Source organism: Toxorhynchites rutilus, chromosome 1 (assembly GCF_029784135.1).
Source record: "Toxorhynchites rutilus septentrionalis strain SRP chromosome 1, ASM2978413v1, whole genome shotgun sequence".
In the NCBI taxonomy this organism is placed as follows: Eukaryota; Metazoa; Arthropoda; class Insecta; order Diptera; family Culicidae; genus Toxorhynchites; species Toxorhynchites rutilus.
Genome location: NC_073744.1, coordinates 112414226 through 112438022, shown reverse-complemented (window position 1 = coordinate 112438022; position 23797 = coordinate 112414226). Strand labels below are relative to the sequence as shown.

General features: G+C 42.8%; 2 protein-coding genes across 6 annotated transcripts in view; one reads left to right on the top strand and one right to left on the bottom strand.

The window, feature by feature from the left end:
• LOC129763019 (inhibin beta chain-like) overlaps positions 1–5385 on the top strand; it is a 108406-nt gene extending 103021 nt beyond the window's left edge. For 3 of the 4 annotated variants that reach the window (XM_055761726.1, XM_055761727.1, XM_055761724.1), the window contains 2 exons: positions 4032–4542; positions 4602–5385. In XM_055761726.1, the coding sequence (XP_055617701.1) occupies positions 4384–4542; positions 4602–5261 (819 nt within the window). In that variant the 5' untranslated portion in view covers positions 4032–4383 and the 3' untranslated portion in view covers positions 5262–5385. Of the gene's footprint in view, positions 1–3859; positions 3965–4031; positions 4543–4601 lie in introns of those variants that run through there. The other variant, XM_055761725.1, reaches the window with a different exon arrangement.
• On the bottom strand, positions 5300–7172 carry LOC129763017 (tRNA-dihydrouridine(20) synthase [NAD(P)+]-like). 2 transcript variants are annotated; one of them, XM_055761722.1, is made up of 5 exons: positions 6914–7172; positions 6434–6856; positions 6041–6377; positions 5765–5976; positions 5300–5668 (listed from the first exon to the last, which is right to left on the bottom strand). In XM_055761722.1, exons 1-5 carry the CDS (start codon positions 7062–7064, stop codon positions 5457–5459), a joined length of 1335 nt encoding a protein of 444 aa, XP_055617697.1. In that variant the 5' UTR covers positions 7065–7172; the 3' UTR covers positions 5300–5456. The 2 variants fall into 2 exon arrangements, with proteins under 2 accessions (XP_055617697.1, XP_055617696.1); XM_055761721.1 differs by having other exon boundaries at positions 5302–5707.
• Positions 7173–23797: the final 16625 nt, after the last annotated feature.

Sequence of the window (23797 nt, the reverse complement as noted above, 5' to 3'; positions counted from 1 at the left end):
TTCTCCACACTATACAGCCAATTAAACTTTCTGTAATTCCTCGTCATCCTTGATTTCACTCCATGTAATACTCATGCATCTAGTGTCGAGGGAAAATAGGTAGTGATTATCGTCGTCATCCTCGAAATAAACAGGTTTTTGCGTCTGATCTTTTAGTTGAGAGAGTGCATCGGCTACATTTGGTTCACCAAAGACTCTTGCTATAATATAGTCAAACGGTTGGGGACGTAACATCCACGCCTCATATCGAGAAACTGCACGTTTTACAAGACGATGATTGTTAGTAAAAATAAATTCGTTGACTTCGCCATCTGTTCTGATTGTGAATGATCTTCTTTGTAGGCAGCACGAAAAACGCTCGACACCCCGACACTTTTTCTGTATGTGGATATCTTTGCTCTGTAGGGGTCAATGCCTTGGACGTACAAGCGACTATTCTTCCCACCTTATCAAATTGAACAAGAACTACGCTTAGACCTATAGGTGAGGCATCAACATATCAATACTCAATTTTATCCGTGGTATTGTAATATCCTAGCTCATTCTGTAGATATTTAAATTCAATCTACTCATTTTTTGTCCAGTAAAACTTACTTGATTTAATTAGCGCACGTAGATCCAGGCCGAGAAAGCTTTTAACTTCATAACAGCAGTTCGGGCTTCTGAAGTTTTTGATAGCACTTAGTTTTTCCTCTTCCACCATCCAGCCATTTCCAGTCAGTACAAAACCAAGAAATTTCACAGACCGATTACCAAATACACTTAACATTATGCTCTCGTAGTGTCTGAAGTCTGGTGAAACGAATTCCATTCCGTTCTTTGTTTTAAAGAGGCTTTAAACTTTTCAGTTCATTCGCCTCTAAGTGAAACGAAACATTCCAAATTCGGTGAAAAAAATTGTCAAATGTCTATCAGTGACACGCTCGATAATGCCAGCAAGAACAATCTGTCGAATTATCCGTTCAACAAGATGTTTTACTGCGGCAGGAATATTCGTAAAAATATTTCTACAAAGTGGTTTCGAATTGTCATATGCAGAAGTTATCCACTGTCAGTGTGTTGACTTCAGCTCCTGAATCAATGAGGAAGTCGCAATTCAGATCCGCTACTCTTGCTCTAATTACAGTACCGTCATTTAAACTCGAGATCGACTCAATCGAAAAAAATTTCACTACGAACATTAACCATGGAGATTTTTTTTCATTAGTATTTTTTCACATCCATTTCCATAACTTCAATAACAACAAAATATTAAATAATTAAGGAACTCTGAGAACAGCTGTCGATTTGTTTTATAATGAAATGTAAACAAATAATTCATCTCTTAATTATTCATCTTCTGAAGCACTTAAGCATTCTTTTATCCCAGGATCACCTCCCGTATTTTCAATGGACTCGTTTTTGAATTTGACTTGTTTGAGGGTCGTTGTGTTCCGCCGGTCTTTTCAATGTTTGGATTTTTTAAGCATAACGGGATGCTCTTTGAAAATGACCCATTTGGCCACAGCTCCTGCAGATTTTATCAACGAAATTGCATTCAGAAGGCAATTGATAAGCATTGTTACATTGCCAGCATCTATTGAAGAACGTAGAATCCATTTGTCTTGGGGTATTTCCAAGTTGATCACTCCTGGGTCGTGCGTAGCGAGTTCTAGAGAAATTTCCTCTTCGATACGAGAATTTGCACGATTCACTGTACATTGATAAGGACGTCTACGATTATACGAATTCGAAGGATGTTCTGCGCTCACCCAAACAATAAGAGCCCCCGCAGACTACAGACTTTTGTCGGCTGATGAATCGGTCGGATGTTTTAATCAGTATGGAGCGATATGCATATGCGCACACTACACCGATTCTGTACCGGCCGATAAAAAAGTTTGATAGGCTTCCCGATTGCATTCAAACTATTCTGTCGGTCAACTATCGGCCGTCCGTTTAATCAATAGGGTAATACGGGGTGAGTTGGACATACGGGGTGATTTGGACCACCCCTTTATCTCAAAAAGTACGGCTCAACTTGGATTTTTATAATGTCATCTCCTTCTATTGTTGAACCGTATGTACCTAACGTAAAAGAAACTTTGGTAAATTCGACAGGTGGAAGGAAACGGTAGCATGAACACAACAAGCATTTTGATTGTCAAAAAATGTGAGTTTTCCTATCGTGGTTTTAAGGTTTTCCCCGCTGATTAAACAAACTTTTCGTGTATTGTGCAGTGAAGTTCTGTTCGTCTACAGCAGAGGAATAATTTGATGCAGCGAAACTGCCAGTTTGATAATATATTTTGTTTTAATTTTTGCATGTTGTGTGGGGTGACATGGATAATGTATTGTATTTTAATTTTTGCATGTTGTGTGGGGTGACATGGACACGTTTCTGTGGGGTGAATTGGTCCTACAGGTTTGAGGCTTTTCTTTGGTCTAATTGATTCCAGATGCCGCTGGATTACAAAAAAAGGGTGGGCAGACAACGTTGGAAGAAGGGAGAGCTTGAAAGAGCAACACAAGTCATCAAGAACGGATTTTATTTGACCAAGCATCGAAAGTGTTTGAAAATGCTCGAAAAACAGTCAAAAGATCCATGCAGAATTCGAGATGGTCTCAATCCAATTTTTCTGGTCTGGAATCTGGCCGAGACACCTGGTATCGATCCCGGAACACTGTTACTGATTGTAACATTATCCCAAAATACTTTACATAAACATAAGTATGTTTTTTTCAATGAAACACACACTGGACCAAATCACCCCACATACAATCCAAATCACCCCGCATCAAATTTTAATGTCCAAAAACCATCTCTTTTATTTTATGATATATTGATTAATGATTAAACATTATTGATTGAGAGGAAACAAGTGTAGCTCAGTATACAATGTGATATTCTTCACTTAGACCGTATTGGTTTGAAAATATTAGGCGAATTGCTTAGGTGGTCCGAATTCCCCCCTTTTCCCCTACTGGCTAGCATCGATCTACGCACACACGACGATTGTTTATCGGTCGATAATTCAATTCGCTCTCAATTTTGGAATCTCAGCTGCCACCAGCGAGCTCAGTAGTTTTTGAGTTTGCAGCGAACGATTGATCGCTAGGGATGTCCATGTTCCCAACAATATCTGAACTCTGGACCGCGACGATGTTAAATTTAATTAACTCTGTTATAGGAAACCACCTAATATTAGCATTAGCTAAGACATCAGCTCTTGGGGAGTAATGCTTGTCATCGTAGAATAACTAACATGAACCTGTTTGAATACTAAGTATTCTTCCTTTGTGGACCAAAAGCTCTTGAACTGGAGCTAGATCCATAGCGTCTTTGATAAACATCCTAGATAGCACGCCTGGCGCTGCTTTCTAAGCCTTTGTGTTCTGCATTAGTTTTGATCCCTCGTTTGGTTCGTTTGGGAGAGTTGAAACTTCTTGCGGTAGCAGCTGAGTGGGTACTGCTTGGCGGTTGATGACCTGCCAAAGGTGTTGTGCTACCAACTACGACGATTTCCGGTTGAATTCTGTCGACAGTTTGAGAGGGCTTGCTAGCCGGGGGTAGCAGAGGAGACGTGGTGGGATTGATTGGAGAAGTGGAATTCCCGGCCATAGCTGGTGCAAAATCTCCTCGGGTGCGTCTCCATGCGTCATAGATGGTAGCAATTGAACGGATACTGTCTACTGGCATAAGCGAAGTTGGCCAGGTTCGAACCCCAGGTGGGGTGGTTGGGGCGTCAGAAAAAAACAGCTTGATGTCACTGCAACCATCTTCATTTCTATTCGGCTGAGGGGTTTGTACGTCAGCATTCGTGCTGAGCTTCCATGTTCTCCCAAACGGATTGGGAATGACATAAGTTCAGTTGATTTTGTTGATCTGAATAGTTCAGCCAGAGAAACTCGATATAGGCCAGTCAAGGTTTCTATCCAATTGGATACGAACGAGCAACTGGATTGAATGTGAATTCATACTGACGTAAAATGCCAGAAAGAAACAAAAATTCATGCAATACATAATGATTGTTTTTCTCAATCTTTCACAGATATTCAAACTATTGATGCCTACGGCGGACGATGGCGATGCAGTATTCCAAACTGAGCTGACCATGGGATTCGGAGCACGAGCAAATATTTAAAAACAAGATTATTCTACTTTAATTTATTTATTCATACATTTTCACATCATTTATTGAACACGACTGTAGCCAAAAACGAATGAAGCATAAAGTGATATGAGCTATTAGATTTCATCTGTTGCACGTTAATTCAGGTTCAGGTATAAACTAACACTCATTTCTTCTGTTCCCAAACACCATCACTGAACCTGGTTCAGGTGAAGCCGCTCCCGGTCATCAGTTTTTCGTGTTTCCCTCACTCAACTCGTTGCCTTCCACGATGCATGGGATACGGATATACAACGCAACTCTTTGGATCCGTTTGGAATTGAAGCTGAAAAACATGGACACTATGTGGTCTCCGTTTGGGAATAAGAATCTAATTCTATGGATTTTCCGTTTGATCAGTGGTTCTAAGAACGTTCTCAACGATGAAGAGGCAAGTGTCTGTAGATCCTAGTTGGACTGTTCTTATTCATTTTTTTCTCCAAATTACAGGAATTCTCCAAACATACGGCCATGGTAACAAAACACACGATTTCTGTCGATAAACTGGGATGGCAGGAGATAGATGTAACAAACGCTGTACGAGGGTGGCATTCGGAGAAAACAAACGACAGTTTACGTCTGTTTGTCGATTGTTCCGGTTGCGGTAACAAAATAACCATCCATCTGTTCGATGAAAACCAAAACAAAGTGAAGGAATCGTTTATTAAGGCACAAAAGATCAATTCGAAAATGAAACCGGAGAACTTTGTCGATTACAACCGACCGTATTTGTTCGTCAGTCTGGCTACTAACCACGTGAAAAGACTTCGGAGGCGGGCACTCGATTGTACTGGCGCACCGAATGAGCAATGTTGTAAGCAAAAATTCTACGTTGATTTCAAGGCACTGAAGTGGGACGATTGGATCATACGACCTCACGGATACTATGCAAATTATTGCAAGGGAAGTTGCCTTTTACCGGATAAATTTTCGGCGGAATATCAATACGTGGTGGATGAATACAGACGACACGGACAAGTTACGGGTATACATCAATGCTGCGCGCCCACAAAGTACTCCCCTATGTCACTCATATTTTATGGACCAGACTCACGTGTCATCAAACAGGACATTTCGAAGATGATCGTGGAAGAATGCGGTTGTCCCTAATAATATGAACCAATTGATTACAGCATTTTAGCAGTATATTTCATCTTTATCTTATATTTATGAAAAACGCCTAAGCAATTATAATAGATTCTATCGAAATTGAAATAAAATAAAAGTTTTGCTAATTACACTAACGTCAATATACACGAATTTATCATAAATCCTGAGCATAGTTTTTTTTTCTTTGTTGTTCATTCAAGCTATCATGGAACCATTTTCGATTAACTTCTCCTTCAGCTCGATACCTAAGTGAAGGAGACACGTCAATGCCGCCGCTTGTTCCGCAAACTTTTTATTCTTTTCCCAAAATGTGCTGCTATATTTCTTATCCCCCACTTGAACAATCGCACGAAACAGTTTATCCTTATGTATCACCTCGTATTTGGGTAGTTTCAGGTTGTTTTTTACTGTATAAATATACAGTCTACTCTTAGGTAATTGTACATCTACAAGAATGGATATAAATGATTGCTCACAAAATGAGTAAACTATTTAAAACTTACCATCATTGTAGTTGACTCTGATGAAGCTCACATTATGCTGTATTAAATCATTTTCTACAGCTTCATCAGAAATCTTCATCTTTTTCACCGGGCAGCTCTCAGTTTCTTCACTTCTTTCTGATTGTGGACATGCCTGGCGGCGGCCATGCATACCAGCATTGTGGTATTCCAGCTGTTTCCTTCTGCAATACTGACCTAGATCCCACACATCACTAGAAGAGAATACAAAAAAGACAATGTGCATACGAACCAGCGAATATAGAAACCAAATGTTACCAGATTTGCTCTAGCGTTTGACTATCCAAAAACTTCCTGCCCAGTGTTGTTTCCTGCAGTTCTCTTAGCATCATTTGAACACAGTACTTTGTGTTGGATGGCGAATTATCGTAATCCACCGACAATTTCAAATACTCGTGTATAATTTCCTCTATTGGTAGCGGTCCTTCGTCGCGAAATATGGAACAATTCCACTGGGCAGCCCTTGCGACCATAACACTACTTGCGCCGCAAGCATTCCTGAATTTCACGATGTCAGCCCGTCTATGCATCTCTTGGGAGCCACCATTTGCTATGACGGGAATCCTCAACACTTGTGCGATTTCCCTGATAACATCTAAATGAGAACATCATTAAATTTATGGTTTAACGTATAAAGCTCATTTCTATTACCAGGATGAACAGGATGGCGCGGTCGTTCTATTTTTGTTCTACCGTGAACAGCAATCGCTGCAATGCCCGTCGATTCAAGCTCTTTGGCCGTTTTAATTGAGTCTTCCAGCTGTGGCATTATTCGAATTTTGCATGTAACAGGAATGCTAAGATTATCCACCAGTGTTTTGAGTATACCTTTCGCTCGATCAACGTCATACAGGAGCGCTACCCCCATTCCTCCCTTTATGGAGAAATCCTTTGGACAACCCATATTTATATCGATTGCAGCAATGTCCTTCTGGATTTTCAAACAGACCTGTAACGCTCTCTCTGCGTTTGCTGTTCCTAGCTGAAGGACCACCTTGCTCTGCTCTTGCTCACACGTGCGAAAGATAACAGTTCCGTCCGTTTTATCTACATAGTCAACTGTTTTCAACACATCTTGATAAAACAAAGTCACATTATTTATAGAATTTAAGTCACATTGTACCATATTACCATTCACACGCCGTTCAGCTTTGAGCAGTTTCCAGTCAATTATTTCCTCCGTGTATACAATATCTGCACCGTAGGAAAGGGCCATCAACCTCATCGGCAGGGTACCAACCCGTACCATTGGGGCGAGAATAATTTTATTCTTGTAATCCATTTCTAGCCGTTTATCAGCAGCATATTCGATAAAACTATTATTAGCACGTTGCTCGCAATGAACTAACCGTTCATAAATATTTGTTTGCACTCAAAACTCTCAGCTCAAAACACAACAAACGTTTGCAGAATCCATCTAGATGTTGACATTTTTGTCCGACAAAAGAATATTGACGACAGGGATGCCACGAAATGGTACGGAAAAATGTCTTCAACATCATATCGGAGGAAACTACCCAGCAAACATTTTTTTTTATTAATCCGTTTATTTTTACAGGCTCAGTTACATAAGTTTAAAGGAGCCAAACTCTTAACTATATTTCAACTAGCATATATCAACATGTTGTTTCCTTAATTCTATGGTTAATGAAATAGGAAACCGATTACTCGCGGTCGACTCTAGTTTAGAAGGATGACACATTTTCATTAGGAAAAGGATGGGATGTAAGGAGATTTGTGTTTACACTCGCACTCACATTCACATTCACATTCTCATTCACACTGACACTTCACACTCAATTCTTAAAACTATCCTTACATCTAATATGTATTTACAATTTAACTTATTCTAATGTTAGTAGGAAGGGAACCGATAGCTCGCGAAGGACGAAAAGGAGGGGAAAAGGATGTATGAACAATCACACTCGAAGATCGATAGCTTTAAGGAAAACATATATTTGGGACATGTAATCAAGGTCTAACCGAGCCAACACATCTCTCACCGGCACATTGGACTGCTTTCCTCCAGCCCGAAGGGAGTTTTCTAAATTCAATCTGGCGACAAGATACAACTCGCACGACCAAACAACGTGTTCGATGTCGTGGTAACCATGGCCACAACCGCAGAGATTGCTGTCGGCAAGATTAAAACGAAAAAGCAGCGCGTCTAAGGGTGGGTTTAGACCAGTGATATATTCATGTGAAGAAATATGATGAGATTTATAGAAATCGCATCAACCGTTTACACTAGCGTGAACTTCTATAATGAATATATTCATATTTTCGGTGAATTTATTCACCTGAAGTAGAACTGCATCCAACTTTAGTGATTTCTCACCAGTGAGAAATTCACAAGCGTTTACATATGCTGAATTTATTCAAGTTATATATACCACGAATAAGTGTATCATATTTATTCTCACCCGTTTACACCTATTTTCACGAGAATAAATCCATCTATAGCTATAGATCTCCCTAATGTAAACACGCCATAACGAACAGTGATTGGACATGAGTCGGGAGAAGGTGCGAATAAAGTCCCGACTCAAGTCCGGACTTTTGAACCACGGATTGAGGCTAACCTTAGGGATAATTGAGTGGAGCCACCGGCCCAATTCATCTTCGTTCCATTTGCGTTGCCAGTTAACGATGGTATTTTTACGAGCTAAAGAATAAAATTCATTGAAGGCGATTTTACGCTGATAAATTTCGCCTTCAATTGCACCTACCTTTGCTAATGAGTCAGCCCTCTCATTACCCGGAATTGAGCAATGTGAAGGGACCCAGACAAAGGGTCCCGACATAACAGCGTCTGGATAAAGCACTCAAAATTTCTCGTATTCTCTCAAGGAAGTACGGCGATTGCTTTTCCGACCTCACTGAACGGATAACTTCGACCGAGCTCAGACTATCCGTTACAATGTAAGGCTAGGCGCAAATTGAGAAGCGTATTGCGCTCATCAACGAACACGAGACTACCAACACGACTCATACGTGCCACAAACGTAGCGTGGTGGAGCGCATATTCAGTCGCAGTTTGGTGTAAATAACGTGCCACTCGCAAACAATGTCTGATTCACACAGATTTGCGCGATATATTTATTTACTAACACAATCACCCGACCGGTACGACCAGCACGAGAAACTGTGGTTCAGCCACAGCGTCACACGAGTCGTGTCTCACGAGCGCTCCACAATCTCGCGTCATCTGGCCAATTTGCGCCGTTCTATCTGTTTTCATTAGCCACAAAAACAGGCGCTATATTGCGGCAAGTTACTCGCGCTATACGCGTCTCAATTTGCGCCTGGCCTAATAGTGTTCAACAGGTCGTGAGGCGACGCTGTCCAGCGCCCAGTGTATTGCTGCCAATTCAGCAATATACACTGAGCAAGGATACTGAAGACTGTGTGAGGTGCTAAAAAATTTGTTGAACACTCAAATCCTGTGGACTCATTCATAGAGGACCCATTAGTAAAGTACATATTATCACAATTGACACGCCCATACTTTGCTTCGAAAATCGTAGGAACGATCCCCGATCGATGATAATTCCATGGATATCCTGCTTCATGGACAGATCAAAATGCACAGAGGAATTGATGTAGTAAGGAAAACAAACACGGTTGGGAATATACGAAGAAGGATCAACCTGCATGGAGACGAATTCATGAAATGAGCTCATGAATCCAGAATGAAAATTTAGCTCGATCAGCTGCTAAAAATTTCCGATCACCAATGGGTTCATAACCTTACACCGGATGAGGAACCGAAGAGATAATAAATTGAAGCGATCTTGAAGCGAGAAAGTTTATTCTTTGTTGACATTTTTTACTCAGATACCTAATATGGGCCCCCCAAGTACATTTGGAGTCGAACCATACCCCAAGATACTTGAATGACATAGCATGAGTGATCGGTTTACCCAAAAGTTGAAGCTTTGGTTTTGTTGGTCTATGCTTCCTAGAAAAAACCACCATCTCTGTTTTCTCCGTGGAGAACTCGATCCCTAGCCCAATGGCCCAGGTTGAAAAATTGTTCAAAGTATCTTGTAAGGGTCCTTGCAGGTCGGATTCGTTTGATCCTACGACAGACACCACTCCATCATCTGCAAGTTGTCTTAGGCTGCAATTTTGTGTAAGGCAATTGTCGATGTCGCTAACATAGAAGTTGTACAAAAGGGGGCTTAAACATGAGCCCTGGGGGAGCCCCATGTAGGAGGCATACTGTCGAATCCCCGTGAGAAAAATTCAAATGTTTCTCACAAAACAAGTTATATAACATATTATTCAATAGAGGCGGCAGACCCCAGGAGTGTAATTTGTCTGACAGGACCTCTATTGAAACTGAATCAAAGGCCCCCTTTATGTCCAAGAATACTGAAGCCATTTGTTTTTTTTCGGCGTAAGCCATTTGAATTTCTGAAGAAAGCAACGCAAGACAATCATTGGTCCCCTTGCCCCTGTGGAACCCATATTGTGTATCTGAGAGTAGACCATTCGTTTCAACCCATCGATCAAGGCGAAACAAGATCATTTCCTCCAACAATTTCCGTATACAAGACAGCATTGCTATTGGGTGGTACGAATTGAAGTCGGGCGCGGGTTTTCCGGATTTTTGAATAGCTATAACTCGTACTTGTCTCCAATCATCTGGAACAATATTATGTTCCAGAAACCGATTGATTAAATTCAACAAGCGATGTTTCGCCACATCAGGGAGGTTTTTCAACAAGTTGAACTTAATTTGATCCTATCCCGGAGCAGAATTGTTACATGAAAAGAGAGCAAGAAAGAATTCTACCATCGAAAACACAGAATCAAGATCGCACCTATCTTGTGGTATATCTCGAACAATTTTTTGCACGGGAGCGGAATCGGGACAAACCTTTCGTGCAAAATTAAAAATCCATCGATGTGAATATTCTTCGCTTTCATTCATTGAAGAGCGATTTCTCATGTTTCGAGCCACTTTCCATAATTTTTTCATTGACGTTTCTCGTGACAAACCTCCCACGAAATTTCGCCAATAAGCACGTTTTTTCCCTTTGATAAAATTTTTGAACTGATGCTCAAGGGCTAAATACGTTTGAAAATTTTCAGGAGTTCCACTTTTCCGAAAAGCTTTAAATGCATTCGATTTTTCTATATAAAGCTTGGAACATTGGCTATCCCACCATAGATTGGGAGGCTTTCGGGAAATGGTGGAACCTGGAATGGGTTTCGTTTGAGCGCGAACCGCACTGTCATAGATCAAACGAGAAAGGAAGTTATACTCCTCCAATGGAGGTAAACCATCTCTGGAATTGATGGCTAGAGCAATCGCGTCCGCATACTTTTTCCAGTCAATTTGTCTTGTGAGGTCATATGCCATGTTTATAGATTCAGAAGAATTCGACCCAATGCTGATGGAAATTTTGATTGGCAAGTGATCACTACCGTTGGGGTCCTGGATTACATTCCACTTGCAATCTAACAATAGTGAATTCGAGCAAAGCGAGAGGTCAAGACTTGGGATAGCAGGAGGTTTAGGTACACGTGTTGTTTCCCCAGTGTTCAAAACGGTCATATTGAAGCTGTTACAAAGGTCATATATCAACAATGAACGATTGTCGTCGTACTGTTCCCCCCAGGCAGTTCCGTGAGAGTTGAAGTCTCCCAAGATCAATCGTGGCTCAGGAAGGAGTGAGCACATGTCAACAAGTTGCTTGCGGCTAACCGCAACTCTCGGAAGCCAATACAAGCTGACAATACAGAGGTCTTTGCCTCTGATGTTTGCATGACAAGCAACAGCTTCAATCCCTCCAATAGGTGGAAGGTCAATTCGAAAAAAATGAGTGGCACTTATTAATCCCCAATAGCACTCCTCCGTATCTGTCATCACGGTCTAATATTATAATATTGTATAATATTATAATATTGAAATCATGGAAAGAGAGATCATCTCGCGAAGAAAGCCAAGTTTCGGACAGAGAAAAAACATCACAATTGAACTTATGAATTAAAAATTTGAATGTATCCAATTTAGGGATAAGACTACGACAATTCCACTGTAAAACAGTGATCTCTCCGACCTCTCTATTTAAATTAGACATCAAGAGAGATAATCATTGCAAGGAGGGGCCATGTTTGCATCAATTGTTGCAAAATTGTCTTTAATACTGGAAGCATTGAAATGACAATGGTTCTGATGGAGTCGGAAACGTTAAAACACTTGAAAATTTGATCCAAAAGGTCAGACAACTTTATAAATCCCGATTGGGAAGTTGAGCTGGACGGAAAAATAGGGACAGTTGGGGTTTTTGATGTCCCCTCGAGTGCTGGGTCGTTCGAAGGTGAACTATTCCCACGGAAGCCAGAAGGAACCTGATTTTGCTTGTCCGCTGCACTCGTTTTTTTAGGCAAGCTAACAGGGGATATCACCGGAGGGACTTGTGATTGAATTTTGGGAGTGGTCACATTTTTGCGCCGGGGATTCCCTTGGGAAATAAACGGTGTACCCCCGTGAGCTGTGTCCGCTTCCATTTCGTCAACTGGCAACGTGGAAAAGATATTGTGTGAGGAGATTGGATGTTGCTTCCAGCGACTCTTGTAAGTTTCACAAGCTGAGAGCTCATGTGGGGTCCCCCCGCAATATGGACACTTATGCTCAGTAGCACTGCAGGATTTGCCCACATGATGCTCTCCGCAAGTGGCACAGCGCTCCTTGTTGGCGCAGTAGTCTGCTGTGTGACCAACTGACCTGCATTTGTTGCAAGTCATGGGCTTTGGCACGAAGAGACGCAGCGGAAGCCTCAATTTGTCCACCATAACGTAGTCAGGGAGGGCGGAACCAGCAAAAGTTACTCGAAACGAGTCGGACGGCGTGAATTTTGTTTATCCCTCTTCCTGGGACACTTTTCCTAATTGATGGCAGTCCAAAATTTAAACTTTCGTCAAAGGGAGCTTTTTAAATCTGCCATCTCCCTCTTTTATTAATGCGCTCGTCAAACCCGTTTCTGTAATCACCCCCGAAATTTCTACGTTATGGTAGGGCACATAGACGCGATATTCTAGTACGAACCTATTATCGACAACACTCTCGTTCGCTTGCTTCCGATCAGCCACGACAACACGCAGTTTATTCGGTTGAACCTTTCTAATTTCGACCACGGAGGAATAATTTTTTGTCAGATCTTTCATGATCTGAATGACGTTGAGCGATTTCCCGTTGGGTTTTGGCCGGAAAAAAACAACCCATGGGCCAGATCCAGATACATCTTCTGGATAGACTTTATCACGCGGAGAGGGGACAACTGAGGGGGAGGACGAGGTCGATTGTTGAGCGGGAGCGGGAACAGTTGGGCTGGGAGACAAGTTCGGGAGATAATCGGAAGCGGGAGCGGGAGATTGAGGGGGCGAAGTGGAAAAGTTTGCCAATTTTCTTGAAGGAGGCTTGTTGAGGTTGAGTAACTCTTCCTCTGAAAAGACATCGTCTGAGGGGGGAACGCGTTTAAGCGACTTCTCAGTAGTTAGTGAGGAGGAAACATCAGATTCAATGTCCATATCAAGAGGATCGCACTCTGCCCTTATGGCAGATATACAATTATACTTTTTCTTTTTTTTTTTAAATCCTTAACCATATATATATATATATATATATATATATATATATATATATATATATATATATATATATATATATATATATATATATATATATATATATATATATATATATATATATTGGTGTGTTGCAAAAGTTTTGGAAAGGATGGATCAATACTTATACACTGCTTTCGGGGCCACATGTATATATTAAACAGTGGTCGGTAAATGGCTGAATACAGCGAACATAGAACTCATTATGATGATCCATTTATGATGATAGCCTATGATGGGATACGAGCAACCTTCGGAAAGATCGAGTAACCAACCTCGGTGGGACCTTAGGTCGTATGCAGACAGAGAAGGGGGCACTCGGGCCCCAAAGCTTAAGGTGTGTATACGATCCATGCCGATAGTTGAATGGTGGAAGGGGCGATACAAATATGAAGCCGCGAACGGACCCTGTGGGGTACCGGGGCAAACCTCACAGTAATGTTGCCCTTGCTGTGGTATGGCAGGGTAGTCCACAGTCGACCATATATTTTCCCTAGCGACTCGTGGGAACCACATGAAAAGCAAAACCAACCCAATGCGAAGATCGAAGCGTATTCGTCACCCTAAGAAGTGTCCTTGTTGTGCGAACTCAGTGGCATCGTCGTCCTCATCGTCTTCATCGTCCTCATCATCATCGTCCTCATCATCATCGTCCTCGTCCTCGTCCTCATCGCTATCCCCTTCTCCGGTTATAGATATAAATCCGGATGAAGAATCGAAGAGCGAGCAGCAATGGTCTGACCACCCATTAGCACCGTCATCGCCATCCGAAAGGACACAAGACCCACTGTACGAAGAATCGAAATGCGAGCAGCAATGGTCTGACCACCCATTAGCATCGCCATCTTCATCCGAAATGACACAAGACCCACTACACGTGGAATCGAATAGTGAGCAGCAATGGTCTGACCACCCATTAGCAACGCCACCCTTATCAGTATCATGGGAACCACTAGCATCGTCATCCAGAGTGATGCTAGAGCAACTACCCCAGTCCCCTTCTGTAGACATAGAGTCGTTTGATACACAGCAGACGATCCAATTAGACTCTCCGAAAGAACTCAGAGTTGTCCTAGAGCCGATAGATGCTAGTCAATATGATATACAAACCATAAGACTATCTAGAACTGAAACAAGAACGTTCATCTTGCACCACTACGACATGGGTGATTCAGTGTCGGACACCCTCTTGGCATTGAATTCCACATATGGACAAACTGTTACTCGTAGAACGGTTACGATGTGGTACAAAAGGTTCGATACCGACAGGAACTGCGCGGATCGTCCACGCAAAGGCCGTCCGAAGGCAATCGATAACACAGCAACACTGCTTGCTGATGTGAAACAAAACAGCCAGCAATCTACGAGGTCTATGGCCCAGAAATACAACTGTTCGGCAGCGACTGTTAAGCGATCGTTGCATAAACTAAACTATGTGCCCAGAAGAATGGGATACCACCCACACAAGCTAGACCCAGTCAACCTTGCAAAGCGGGTGAAACTAGCCCAACGACTACTCAGACAAAGTGAACGAGACCAGGGTATGCTCGATAATTTGGTCACTTGTGATGAATCGAAGATACCCATGTTTGCGCCTTACAGAGGCATACATTGGATCGAAAAAGGCGCCATGGCGAAGACAATCGCCAAAGACAGGATGAATCGCAAGTGGAACATGCTCTGTGTGTTTTGGAATCGACGAGGCATTATACACTGGGAATTGCTAGACAAGGGTGTATCTGTTAATCGTAAACGATATCAGAAGCAGCTGGAAAAGGTGGCTGGTATACTGGGAGTGAGTAAACATAGGCCGGTACCCCTACTACACGATAACGCTCCGTGCCATAGGGCACATGAAACGATAGATAAGGCGAGGAGCCTGGGATTTAACATATTGAACCATCCTCCTTACTCACCAGACATCAGTCCATCGGACTACCATTTATTCAGGTCATTGAGTAATAAGCTTAGGAATAAACTCTTCAAGACTAAGGATGAGATGAGCGCATTCCTAAAAGAGTTCTTCGAGAGCAAGCCTCCTACGTTCTATGCCAGAGGCATAGATTCCCTACCTGCGAGGTGGAAGCGGGTCATCAAGTACGGTGGTAAATACTGCTTCTAGGTCAGTGTTATGTCATGTATGTTATGTGTTGTGTATCGTCCAACAAAAAAGAGAGAAGCCCCCCTAAATGTGTGGGGCTTCTCTCTTTTTTATTAAATTCCCCTGCGCCTTAATCTATGCAACACGCATTACATCTGGTTCTACGGCTAAGTCCCAGAAACGAGGTCATAAGTCGAAAAAATTCTAAGTCCGAACAATATTCTAAGTCCAAGAAATATGTTCCCGGATCACCCCCATCGGAATCCGACCCACACCCGGCACTGGTACTGATTACGGTGTCCCAAGTTGCCCCGATCGAACAAGGTGTCTCTGCTAGCGGCATAAGCTGTGCACCATGTCCTGGAATGCAAAGTAGCATGTTTTGGAAAAGTTCCCCCCCCCAGCACAGCACAGCACAACAGCACAACAGTTTGTTCAATTTCTCACTGCGCGACCCAGCACGCAGTACGTGTAACAATGCCCCATCAGCATCGGCGCGGCACAGTAGCTTGTGCAGTCTTGCCCTTGCGATGCGCTATGTGATGGGCGGGTGCGTCGTGTCCCGTAAGAGAGAAGTCCCACCGTGGTAGCTTAGTGCTGCCCGCGCTGGCGGCTTCTCTCTTTTTTCATTAAATCGCATTGCGCCTGGTAGTATGCAATCGTGCGTGTGTGTGAAATCATCCCATGGCCTGGAATAACAACTGTCAAGTGTTGTCCCCCAGCACAACACAGCACACAACAGTCTGCGCGAGCCAACGCCCGCAGTACGCAGCATCGGCGATAAGTACGATAATGCTATAACACCAAGTGCGTGTGTGAAGCCATTCCCCTCGCTGGATATTACTTTCCTTTTTTTTATTTCATCCTGCGCCTGGTAGTATGCAACCGCGTGTGTGTGTGAAACCATTCCATGTCCTGGAATGACAAGTCTCAAGTGCACAACACCCGCACACCAGCACCCGCAGTACGCAATGTGTATAACACTGCCCCGCCGACAATAACACTAAGTCCCAGAAAGCGTCCAAGTCCCCCCAGCATACAGCACACAACAGCGCTGCGCGAGCCAGCATCCGCAGTACGCAGTGTGTGCCCCGTCGGCAATAACACCAAGTCCCAGAAAGCGTCCAAGTCCCCCCAGCATACAGCACACAACAGCGCTGCGCGAGCCAGCATCCGCAGTACGCAGTGTGTGCCCCGTCGGCAATAACACCAAGTCCCAGAAAGCGTCCAAGTCCCCCCAGCATACAGCACACAACAGCGCTGCGCGAGCCAGCATCCGCAGTACGCAGTGTATGCCCCGTCGGCAATAACACCAAGTCCTAGAAAGCGTCCAAGTCCCCCCAGCATACAGCACGCAACAGTTTGTTTTATTTCTCACCCGCAGTACGCAGTGTGTATAACATCGACATCGGCGCGTACATGACTATTGAAAAAAAAACACATTCACACATTGGTCACACATCATCATCTTTACCTACGGATCAACTATTGGAAAAAAGTTCAACTATTGAAAAACGTTCAACTATTGAAACAAGTAACCAACTATTGAAATAACCAACACCTTACGCACGGCCCAAGTACAAGTACGAGTTCAATAGTAGGGTTACCCCCCATCGGAATATGACCGACACCCGGCACTGGTACCGATTGCGGTGCGTGAACATTTCCCGACCCAGCATGGTGTCTCGGCTAGTGGTACAAGTCTATCCAAGGCACCCCTATAACGATGCCCCCAGTGCGGTATATACCCATGCCGAGGCAACGTTGGTATGACCATGTTTTACACTATTGTGGGGAAAGTTGGTGAGTGAAAAGTTTGAGGCATAACTTGCGAAGCTTGTATGGATGTTCGGTAGTACGATGTCGTACGGGTGGGGTCAAGTTATTGTCGGTAGGGTCGAACGTCTATCGAATCCAGTGAGTCGGATGACAACCATCAAGGGGGTTAACCTCGGCGGTGAGCCTCTTCTGACTCTAGTAGCTGGTCGGCACCCGGAAGGGTAAACCTTTTGAGCTTGTATCCAATTCAGTGAGTTTCGTGTGTCGAACCCCTACCCTCACTACGGGGTGAGACGTACGTACTCCAGTGTGTGGTGTCGTGTCGTGCGTTGAACGTCGAAGGGGCATAAGGCGATTGTGGCTTTCTCGTGTGCCATGCGAACCCTGTGCAGTACGGTGTGTCGAACATTGAAATACCTCCCATGTAAGACGCATCGCATCAGTGCAGCTAGTAGCACCACACGGGTAGTTACCGCTCTCTCGCTCCGAGTTTTTTTTTCTCCCTTGTTATGCCTCCTCAGCGTATGCTGTAGGTATGCAGTAGGGGAAAAAACAGGAAGTGGGTTATATCTATGGTATAACCGCAAGGGTGACGTAGGACTATCGTTGATTTAGAGATCATTTGTTTGAAGTTGAATCTGAATTCATTCTGAATGAATGAATATTTGGAGAACATCGAAAACGAGAGCGTTACGTTGGAGCCACAAGGTTTTATGCATCCAATATTGGATACGGAAATATCCTACTGATGGGGAAGAATAATCTTCAGAAGCTATCCTGTTAATTGCGATTGATTGAAAAATCACAAAACCAAATGTATTTGGTCACAGTGTTTCATGGATAGAAAACATTAAAATAAACTCTTTCACATGAATGTAATTTTAAATTCCCAAAGGAACTGGCAGATTATTTTCAGTAACGATTAGATATTTCCACATTTTCCTCGATACTGGAAGCCCACCAGTGGTTAATGCTAACTCGATAACCATCTGTTAATAGCACTTGATTGAAACATATTTGGTCACAGTGTTACATGGATAGAAAACATTCAATTAAACTCTTTCACATGAATATATTTTGAAAATTCCCAGAGGAACTGGCAGATTATTTTCAGTAACGATTAGTTATTTCCACATTTTCCTCGATACTGGAAGCCCACCAGTGGTTAATGCCAACTCGATAACCACCTGTTAATAGCACTTGATTGAAATATATTTGGTCACAGTGTTACATGGATAGAAAACATTGAATTAAACTCTTTCACATGAATATATTTTGAAAATTCCCAGAGGAACTGGCAGATTATTTTCCAGCAATGATTAGATCTTTCCGGAACTTTCCCGATGCTGAATGGCATCCTAACGGAAAGAGTTCTGCGCGTGTATGTGTCGATCCTTCGCCGTCCACCTCCTCCAGCACGTTAGGCAACGATGTTGTCTTGTCGATGTCCTCACGAAAAATGAATGTGTCTCACCACCAGAATATCGCTTAAGTATGGTTTTTGTGTGTGATTGAATCGAGAGAAGGTGTGGTTTACGATGGCAATTTGGAAGGCAAACTAGAGGGGAATGAACTCTCTGAGCTCGGAACTTTCGGCGACTGAGCAATAATCGATTGCGGGCGCATACAATATTGGATACGGAAATATCCTACTGATGGGGAAGAATGAAGCTATCCTGTTAATTGCGATTGATTGAAAAACCACAAAACCAAATGTATTTGGTCACAGTGTTACATGGATAGAAAACATTCAATTAAACTCTTTCACATGAATATATTTTGAAAATTCCCAAAGGAACTGGCAGATTATTTTCAGTAACGATTAGATATTTCCACATTTTCCTCGATACTGGAAGCCCACCAGTGGTTAATGCCAACTCGATAACCACCTGTTAATAGCACTTGATTGAAACATATTTGGTCACAGTGTAACATGGATAGAAAACATTCAATTAAACTCTTTCACATGAATATATTTTGAAAATTCCCAGAGGAACTGGCAGATTATTTTCCAGCAATGATTAGATCTTTCCGGAACTTTCCCGATGCTGAATGGCATCCTAACGGAAAGAGTTCTGCGCGTGTATGTGTCGATCCTTCGCCGTCCACCTCCTCCAGCACGTTAGGCAACGATGTTGTCTTGTCGATGTCCTCACGAAAAATGAATGTGTCTCACCACCAGAATATCGCTTAAGTATGCTTTTTGTGTGTGATTGAATCGAGAGAAGGTGTGGTTTACGATGACAATTTGGAAGGCAAACTAGAGGGGAATGAACTCTCTGAGCTCGGAACTTTCGGCGACTGAGCAATAATCGATTGCGGGCGCATACAATATTGGATACGGAAATATCCTACTGATGGGGAAGAATAATCTTCTGAAGCTATCCTGTTAATTGCGATTGATTGAAAAACCACAAAACCAAATGTATTTGGTCACAGTGTTACATGGATAGAAAACATTCAATTAAACTCTTTCACATGAATATATTTTGAAAATTCCCAAAGGAACTGGCAGATTATTTTCAGTAACGATTAGATATTTCCACATTTTCCTCGATACTGGAAGCCCACCAGTGGTTAATGCCAACTCGATAACCACCTGTTAATAGCACTTGATTGAAACATATTTGGTCACAGTGTAACATGGATAGAAAACATTCAATTAAACTCTTTCACATGAATATATTTTGAAAATTCCCAGAGGAACTGGCAGATTATTTTCCAGCAATGATTAGATCTTTCCGGAACTTTCCCGATGCTGAATGGCATCCTAACGGAAAGAGTTCTGCGCGTGTATGTGTCGATCCTTCGCCGTCCACCTCCTCCAGCACGTTAGGCAACGATGTTGTCTTGTCGATGTCCTCACGAAAAATGAATGTGTCTCACCACCAGAATATCGCCTAAGTATGCTTTTTGTGTGTGATTGAATCGAGAGAAGGTGTGGTTTACGATGGCAATTTGGAAGGAAAACTAGAGGGGAATGAACTCTCTGAGCTCGGAACTTTCAGCGACTGAGCAATAATCGATTGCGGGCGCATACAATATTGGATACGGAAATATCCTACTGATGGGGAAGAATAATCTTCTGAAGCTATCCTGTTAATTGCGATTGATTGAAAAACCACAAAACCAAATGTATTTGGTCACAGTGTTACATGGATAGAAAACATTCAATTAAACTCTTTCACATGAATATATTTTGAAAATTCCCAAAGGAACTGGCAGATTATTTTCAGTAACGATTAGATATTTCCACATTTTCCTCGATACTGGAAGCCCACCAGTGGTTAATGCCAACTCGATAACCACCTGTTAATAGCACTTGATTGAAACATATTTGGTCACAGTGTTACATGGATAGAAAACATTCAATTAAACTCTTTCACCTGAATATATTTTGAAAATTCCCAAAGGAACTGGCAGATTATTTTCAGTAACGATTAGATATTTCCACATTTTCCTCGATACTGGAAGCCCACCAGTGGTTAATGCCAACTCGATAACCACCTGTTAATAGCCGCGCGTGTATGTGTGTGTAGCGATGTCTTCCCAGGGAACCGTTTGTGGCATCACTCTCCTCCTGATAGATTCCCTTCTGTCCTAGGGTGCACAAACAGGCTCTTGGTGACACCGTTCATCCGCGCTTTCATGATAAATAAAGAGCTTCACCGCAACAGCGACAACATGCTCCAATCGCTGTTCAATTAGAACTGAGTGGATTTCCGAGCGCCGCTCGCTTATATACCGATTGGTGATTTCAATAGCCTGTTTTGAAAGCAATTTTAAGACTATTGAAACAAGTTTTTGGATTAAAAAGTAACAAGTATATAACGCGTAGACATTTTATCTTTCGAATGAAGTGTTTATCATACCATTTCGTTCAATTGTTTAGGAGCTATTAACGCTCAAAATCTCGGTCTCCGGCGTAACGCTTTCGTTTTCGAAACTTTGATTTTACACCCCGGTATAGAAATGAAAGACGTAGTCCTACGTCAAAAAGCGTGCGCTCGCTCGCTCGTCTGTGTGTGTTGGGTCGTTTACATCAATGTGGTGCAGCTACCTCGTGATAAGCGAGCGTGGACATGTGCACAATACCCCTTCTCACGCTTTTATGCGTGCTAGTACTTGTATGGGAATCTTTTGGCTATTGTATGGCTATCGTGTATGCGAACGAGGAACGAATTTACCGAGGATGAACGTAGTGGTGATGTTGTGCGAAGTTTATATACACCCCTATCGAATTGTTTGCGGGCCGGCGTGCCGCGCATCCATCAGTAGATAGTGATAGTGAATTCTGGTTGATCCTACCAGTAATATACGCTTGTCTCAAAGGTTAAGCCATGCATGTCTAAGTACAAACAGATTTAATGTGAAACCGCATTAGGCTCAGTATAACAGCTATAATTTACAAGATCATACAACTAGTTACTTGGATAACTGTGGAAAATCTAGAGCTAATACATGCAAAATGCAGGGACCTCGCGGAGCCTGTGCAATTATTAGGCAAACCAATCGTCCCCCTTCACAGGGCCGTGACGCTTGAGTTGAAATCTGGATAATTCCGCTGATCGTACGGTCTCGCACCGACGACGGATCTTTCAAATATCTGCCCTATCAACTATTGATGGTAGTATAGAGGACTACCATGGTTGCAACGGGTAACGGGGAATCAGGGTTCGATTCCGGAGAGGGAGCCTGAGAAATGGCTACCACATCCAAGGAAGGCAGCAGGCGCGTAAATTACCCAATCCCGGCACGGGGAGGTAGTGACGAGAAATAACAATATGAGACTCTTGAATGATGTCTCATAATTGGAATGAGTTGAGCATAAATCCTTCAACAAGGATCCAGTGGAGGGCAAGTCTGGTGCCAGCAGCCGCGGTAATTCCAGCTCCACTAGCGTATATTGAAATTGTTGCGGTTAAAACGTTCGAAGTTCATTCTTGTCCAGCACGGGTGCTGCTCCTAATGTTGGCAGTAGGTCACTGGTATTGCTGCGACTATAAGACTGGGTGCACATACACGGTGGCACTTTGTGCCCTTTATCGGGTGCGGTGTTTCCACCTGCCCAGCTGCGATTACCTTGAACAAATTAGAGTGCTCTAAGCAGGCCACACAACGGCCGAGAATGATCTTGCATTGAATAATGGAATATGGCGCAATCCAGTGCCAATTATTGGCCCTTCAGCTTCCGCCCTGGAACTCCTATCCTTACCTCCCCGAGGTACCGGCTGGGGTATGAGCAACCTTAGGAAAGATCGGGTAACCAACCCCGGTGGGACCTTTGGTCGTACGCAGACAAGGAACAGGAAAAACGGGCCCCAAAAGTTAAGGTGTGATGCGACCCGTGCCGAGAGCTGAGTGGTGGAAGGGGCGATATAAATGAGAAGCCGTTAACGGAGCCTGTGGGGCACCGGGGCGCACCCCACAGTATGCAGCCCTTACCGTGTTACAGCAGGGCACTGACGCGGAGGACCCCACCTTTCCCTAGCGACTCGTGGGAATCACATGGAGAACAATAAACAAAACCAACCAAAACAAAAAACTGTATCGACGATGAGCGGAGTAGGAGGTAAAACTTACCTCAGCCTTACGGCAGAAAAAACCGATGGAAAGATAACAAGAAACCCCTTCTTGATATCAAAAACGCTATCCAAACTAACGAAAGACATATTAGAAATAAAGTACATAAAAAGAGACACAAGCTTTCTGATTGTTTTAGAGAACAACAGAAACGCGGAAAAGCTACTAATGCTTAAAAGCTTAGTAAACGGACAAAAGATAAAAGTAGAATACCACAAGAACCTGAACATTTCAAAATGTGTGGTCTACAGCTAAGAAATGATGGAAATGGAAACGAAAGAGATACAAGTTGAGCTAGCAGACCAAGGTGTGCTAAACGTACACAGAATCACTAGGAAAAACGAAAAGAGAGAAACGGTTAACACGCCTCTTCTTATCATTACGATCAATAGATCAGAGCCTCCGGAGCATCTGAAATGTGGTCTACTAAGACTTAAAACTAGACACTATTTCCCGAAACCAATGCAATGCTTTAAATGCTACAAATATGGGCATACACAGAAGAAATGCCAAAGAGAAGAAGCAAGGTGCAAAAAATGCTCGAAAGACCATATCAACGCATCTTGTGAAGAACCACCATATTGCATCAATTGCAAAGGGAATCATGGGCCTGGCGACAGAAACTGCCCATTTTACAAACGAGAGAACGATATACTAAAAATTAAAGTATCAAGAAACATACCATATGGGGAAGCAAAAAGAACGTACGTAAACACACAAAGACAAACAAAAAGTTACGCTGATGTAGCCAAAAGCCAAGTTCAGCAAAGATTGGTGGTAAACAATGAGGTCATAAATGAGAATAACGCTCTTAAGGCCCAGATCCAAGAACTGAAGCAACAGATAGAAAAATTGAAATCAATCATTACAGAGATGCAGAAGAACAACATGATAAACAAAATTGTTCAAAACGA